Raw genomic sequence first — 6,000 nt, 5'->3', positions numbered from 1 at the left:
AATTACGGGAGCGTTGCTAGGCGACGTCAGGGGATTTCAATTTTTTAATAAAGAGAAGCAGAGAAAATGGCGGCTGACCCTTTTAAGGGGTTTGAACATGATTGTGACATCATTTACAGCCCCCCTTTTTTACGGGTCTGTAAATAGAGGTGGAATATGGATGACAACGGACCCGTATTTACGAGAGGGAAAAAATACGGTCGTGTGCATGGGGCCTTAGTGCAACGTTTCGGTCGTTAGATGACCTTCATCAGGCATTGAGCCATGCTGTGAATTGGTTTATCCTGTAATTGGCGCTAGCCACCATTCTAAAAAGAGCGCCAACTACAGGATAAACCAGTCCCCAGCACGGCTCAATGCCTGATGAAGGTCATCTAACGACCGAAACGTTGCACTAAGCCTCTGGCATTATTTCCATAAATAAAAATGAGATTTTCTTCAACTATAGTATTGTGTGCAGAATACTTATTTTTGTTACAATTGGGTTGGTACCCTATTCGTGCACCTACTAAGTCTGGTGCGATCTGAACCACTACGTAGCTACAAATATACATCCATGGTTTCCCAGAATCATTTGTTAATGCATAAGCATCACTAAAAAGGCTACAATGCTTTAGTTGAACCTATTATTTTAACACCAATATGTGATCATATGCGACTCTCATTTTTAGGGTGGTTAAGGGGGTGGTCTGGTATATACCGGATCCAGTTTCAAAAACCCTTTTGGGGAATTCTGTCTGCTCTCCTGACACGTCTATATTAGTTAATACTTGCATTCGGACTGCGTTGTTCCAATCCTCTGTTACTCCTGGAATGATATGAATAAATTGACAACTAAGCGTTACCATTCCCCTGGTCAGTGGGAAGTGTTCCTACACATGACACACCCTATTTACAAGGTGAATGGTGATGACCAGTTGTGAATTTATTCATACATTTCTAGGAGGCATAACAGAGGAATGGCACAACGAAGAATAAAAAAAAAAAAGGAGGATGCTCCGGAATAGTTATTTAATTGGAAATACAAGTATTTACTAAAAAAACACATGTCAGTATAGCTGACAGATCCTCTAAACCCCTCATCGGATAGCCAGAATTGAGAGCAGCTTCAAAGAGCATCTCTCAATCTGGAGGACCCGGCACATCTGTGCATTACACACACAGCCAATAGATTTAGATGGGAACTGTGTAATGCTTCATTTTTCCTGTGGTGGTGCTGAAGGAAAATTTAACAGTTAGTGCCTAAATCCTCATGTATTAAAGGGGTTTTCCAGTCCTAAGGAATTAATGTCCTATCCTCAGGGGCCACAGGGCTCGTACTGAGGATAGGCCATCAATTTCTTTGGACTGGAAAACCCCTTCAAAGCTGTCTTCAGGGGACCCTTCTGACAAAAAGATTGTCAACAGCTGACATTATAATTTGTAAGGAGAGTATTTCTTATAATACAAAATCATGGCTGCCTTCATGTTCCTTATTGTAAGAGATTACATTTTACAGCGCAAGAATAAGAAGAGAAATTGCTCTTGGGACAAACAATACTGAAACAATTACTTATACGGATAAGGATCTGTTTGATTTGACAGAATAAGGCATCTGCGTTGGGGTCCTGTTCTGAGGTTCCGTCGGACGCGGGACCCTGAACAGACACAAACTGACGTTTCCATCACCATTGATTTCAGTGGTGACGGATCCGGTGCCGATGGTTTCCGTTTGTTGTTGTTGTGCACCGGACCTGACGTTTTGCCGGAAGCAATAGAATAGTCGACTACGCTATTGCTTCCGGCAAAACGACGGGTCTGGTGCACAACAACAACAAATAGAAACCATCGGCACTGGATCCGTCACCACTGAAATCAATGGTGATGGAAACGTCAGTTTGTGTCTGTTCAGGGTCCCGTTCTGACGGAAAGCTCCGACGTCACCTCAGAACGGAACCCCAATGCAGATGTGAACGAAGCCTAACCTTGTTTATCTGGAAAAAAGTAACACGGACCACAAGCCCAACACTGCTATGATCTACTCCTATAAAATACAAGTCAGGGAGGAGCAAAAGCAGAAATTGCGCTAATACAAGATGTTTACATATATGACCCATGAGCCCTTTTTTGCCATCTTTCATTGAAGCTTTGTGTTCCTTTCTGCACCAAAGACAACCAGCTTTGTTAAAGGCCTCTTGAGATTTTGGAGAGTTCCTCAAAATGTGGATTGTAGGTTGGAAAAATACGCACCAATTGGTCCCATTAAGATAGATCAATGTAGCACAACTTTCTTGCATACAACTAAGCCAATATATGCCATCTGGACAGTCACCCCCAACATGGAGGCTCCTGAAATGATGTAATGCAAGTCTCTCAGAGGAAAAAAATTAGAGGCTTTGTGGTAAATTCCAAAGGAATGAAAAACTTTTGTTTAAAAGTACTCAGCTTAGCTAGAGACCATTGTATGAATATATTTATATATATATATTTATAGAAGTATATAAAAAAAACGGGTGAGTTCTGAAAAGCCTGGGTCCAGGCTTGCAAGGGTCATGGTTGCAGGACAGGTTGTATAGTAAGCTGACATTTAGGGCACTCTCCTTCCTCAGCCGCACACGCTTCACATAGCACACCATGTTGGCACTGTAACATTGCTCTATTCTGGTCCTGACACTTGCGACATTTCATAGTCTGGAGCTGGAAAACTGCCTGCAATATAATAGATTATTTTGCTTTAGACCGACAACTCATCACAAGAAAATGTACAAACATACAATACGACCCTGTAAGCAGCAGTTGATTGCGTTGGCCATGTATTAAAAAAATAAAAGTAATTGACTAAAGTGCTATGGGCCACTGTATATGCAGATCGGCAGCCGACAGAGCGCTTTATTCTTAGGGCATCTGAATGGGCGTGGAGGCACAGGCAGCCAATAAATGGCTAAGGATTATCCGCACCGTATGCTATCGCAGGCATGTGAGCCCTCTTGGAGCATCTTACCAGTTGCGCAGTTTTACGTGAGGGCTTCTTCTGAATGCTCAGATATTCAAAGCTGAATGTTTCTGGATAATCCCTCTTCTTATGAAAATCGTCCCAGCCATCAGCTGGTCACCTCAAATCCAGCTGCTAGGACCCCCAGAGATCAGCTTTTAACACTAAAGGAAGCTCTGGATGGCCTAATACCTCTCTGCCTTGGCTAATAAGGGAAGGGGGGGGGGGGGAATCCATGAGTTCAGGATCCCCATCTATAATGTTCACATGCCCTAAAAGGACATAGGGAAAGGGGTTACCCAGTTGGGACAATCCCCCCCAATAACGGAATGGTTATCTTTAGGAATTAGCTGTAATCCTGGGACAAGTCAAGCATCATTTCCAATAGATCTATAAAATCATAGTGCATCTTTCATTAGCCAACCCCCACAGACTAACCTTGTCCACCCTTTCAAGGTTGGCATGTAGCTGCTTCTGAAGGCTAAATAAGGCGGAGAGAGGGAGATCGTCTAGTTCATTCACGGAGGAGTGTAGCTTAGAATCATGGGCTCCAGGAATTCTCTCCAGTTCTTCCTGCAGTTTATTCAGCTGTTGTTCCAGAGCATCTCTCTGCTCCCGGGCTAATTCACATTCCATGCTGGCCGCTGTGGCTCTTTCATTGGCCTCCTCCGCTTCTTTCTTCCAGGCATCACAGGCCTGGCGAGAGAACGGAAGAGAACAATGTTTTTATAACATCATTGGTCTACTGTCCCAGTACAAAACATTATAGGTTTTGTATCAAGAATCAGAACAATGAATGTATGAATATATGTATGGCAGTTCCCACAGAACAGCCAACACATGTCTCCTAAGGGTATGTTCACACGCAGAGTCAAAAACGTCTCAAAATACGGAGCTGTTTTCAAGAGAAAACAGCTCCTGAATTTCAGAATTTTTTTGTGCCACTCGCGATTTTCGCAGCGTTTTTTACGCCCGTTTTTGGAGCTTTTTTCAATAGAGTCAATGGAAAACGGCTCCAAAAACGTCCCAAGAAGTGTCCTGCACTTCTTCTTCGCGGCTGTTTTTTTAAGCGTAAAAAAACGCAGCGAAAAACGCTGTCGGAACAGAACGCCGTTTTCCCATTGAAATCAATGGGCAGATGTTTGGAGGCGTTCTGCTTCCGATTTATAGTGAACATACCCTAAGTATTATCATGAGAAATGATGACGGAGTGTTATAAGTAAAACGTCAATAGAAGCTAGATGGCCGCAAGCTCCGTAGTATACCTGTTTGGCTTGTTTCCACGAGTCTTCCCATTGCTTGATAGTGTTACTGGCCTCCTCTAATTCCTGCCGGAGCCTTACCAATTCAGCTCCACCTGGGCCTGAAGGAAATGCTGGGGACGTTCCTGGGGAATAGCTGCCAGATACAAAGTGTTCCCATATGCTATTATTCATCCCATTCAGGCCTGCATGGATAGTATGATGGACAAGACATTGTGATTACCATAGGACAAAAAGCAAAAGATTTTCAAGCATTAGAACTTTGGAATCATTAAGATGATAAAACTCTGGTCTTTCGATCACCCCCTCCCTGATCCTCAAGACAGTCCTGTGCCTCCGAACACCAAGGTCTCCAGCTAGAACAGCGAGGAAGTGATGGTTTGAGCTCTGATAAATGACATGCACTTGGGTGCTGACAACTAGGAACAGGTCTGTTTTAATAAATACTTGTATTCCCCATAAAACAATTCTGGGGCATCTTTTCTTAGAACTCTGCATTCATCGAGTGCTTGTTTCCCCTGCAGCAATGTGATTAGAAATGCGATTGATCACAGAAGCTATGGATATCAAAAATATATTTATTAGGCAACCCGATCATCACCTAACCTTAGATGTTGGGGGGGGATTAATCAGTTTGGATTTTTCGTTTCTGAATTCTATCGTTACCCATGAGATAAACATCGCCTCAGAGGTCTGGCAGCCATTCGACATCCTATACCTTCATAGAATTAAAGGGAATGTGTCGCAAATAAGAAAAAACTATTTTCAAGCAAGTTACTTATTTTTATTATATTTTTTTTGGTTTTTTTGGTGTATTTTTTATTTTCTTACACAAAGTAGAAAGTATTAAAAATTAAATACAAATTTGACATGTTTTCCTATGTTGGCCACCAGAGAGAGCACTTCCAAGAATTACAGCAAGATGAATCAGGCAAAGCAACCTGACTTACAACTGCTGTAAATGTGGGAGGGGGACTCACCCCCCCCTCCCTATTTTTGGCTACAAGCCAGGCAAAGGTGTCTTGAAATTACTAAGCATTGTCCAGCTCCCATTTTTGAAGAGATTGTACAATGCAGCTGGCGGTTGCTAAAGAACACACTTTCAAGAATGATGAAAGTCAAGAGGGAAGCGCCTGTGGTGAATGACTTATCAGATGACAGGTTCATCCCGTGTTTATTTTACGCGGTTTTTGGCACACTTTATGCATCAAAAAACGCTTGATTAAGCTTCCCATTTACATTAATGATAAACCGCGCCGTTCGTACATACAATGCGCTTTTTTACACGAGCATTGTTAAAAAGTGCGTTGCGTAAAAAAGGGGCGTCACGTCAATTTTTTGGTGCATAAAACGCTACAAATGTTCACATAGTGAGTGGGAGTCCTAATTATGCGCTAAAAAACTTTCAAAAAGTGCGCACAAAACCTGCGAAAAATGGCTATATTTTAAAAAGGGAGAAGACAGAAGTCTGTTGTAGGTACGTTTTTTTATATTTCATATTACTAACTTAATTTTATTTATTTATTGCAGGTTCCGCTGGACCGTTTGGACTACGTCGATGTTCGTTTTTTTTTTTTTTTTTAAATAACGTGGTTAACGAGGGTTGTGGGGGGAGTTTTTACTTCAATAAAGAAATATTTTGTAAGAGTGTATTCACACAGTGCGGTTTTGCCACGTTTTTCGCCACGTGGCTAAAAGCTGCATAAAAAAAATTGCAGTAAAAATGCATGCATTTTTTTATGTGCTTTTCGACCACGTGGCAAAACC

The 6,000-nt window shown here is 42.0% G+C and overlaps 1 protein-coding gene across 2 annotated transcripts in view; it reads right to left on the bottom strand.

The window, feature by feature from the left end:
- Positions 1-1,879: 1,879 nt before the first annotated feature.
- Positions 1,880-6,000, bottom strand: part of UNK (unk zinc finger) — a 48,053-nt gene continuing 43,932 nt past the window's right edge. For both annotated transcript variants that reach the window (XM_075847049.1, XM_075847050.1), the window contains 3 exons: positions 4,237-4,418; positions 3,410-3,667; positions 1,880-2,688 (listed from right to left, as the gene is read on the bottom strand). In XM_075847049.1, coding sequence (XP_075703164.1) covers positions 2,530-2,688; positions 3,410-3,667; positions 4,237-4,418 — 599 coding nt within the window. In that variant the 3' untranslated portion in view covers positions 1,880-2,529. The remainder of the gene's footprint in view (positions 2,689-3,409; positions 3,668-4,236; positions 4,419-6,000) is intronic.

This window comes from Rhinoderma darwinii, chromosome 13 (genome assembly GCF_050947455.1).
Source record: "Rhinoderma darwinii isolate aRhiDar2 chromosome 13, aRhiDar2.hap1, whole genome shotgun sequence".
Taxonomy (NCBI): domain Eukaryota; kingdom Metazoa; phylum Chordata; class Amphibia; order Anura; family Rhinodermatidae; genus Rhinoderma; species Rhinoderma darwinii.
Note: the sequence above shows the minus strand (reverse complement) of the source record. Positions and strands in the feature narration are given on the sequence as shown.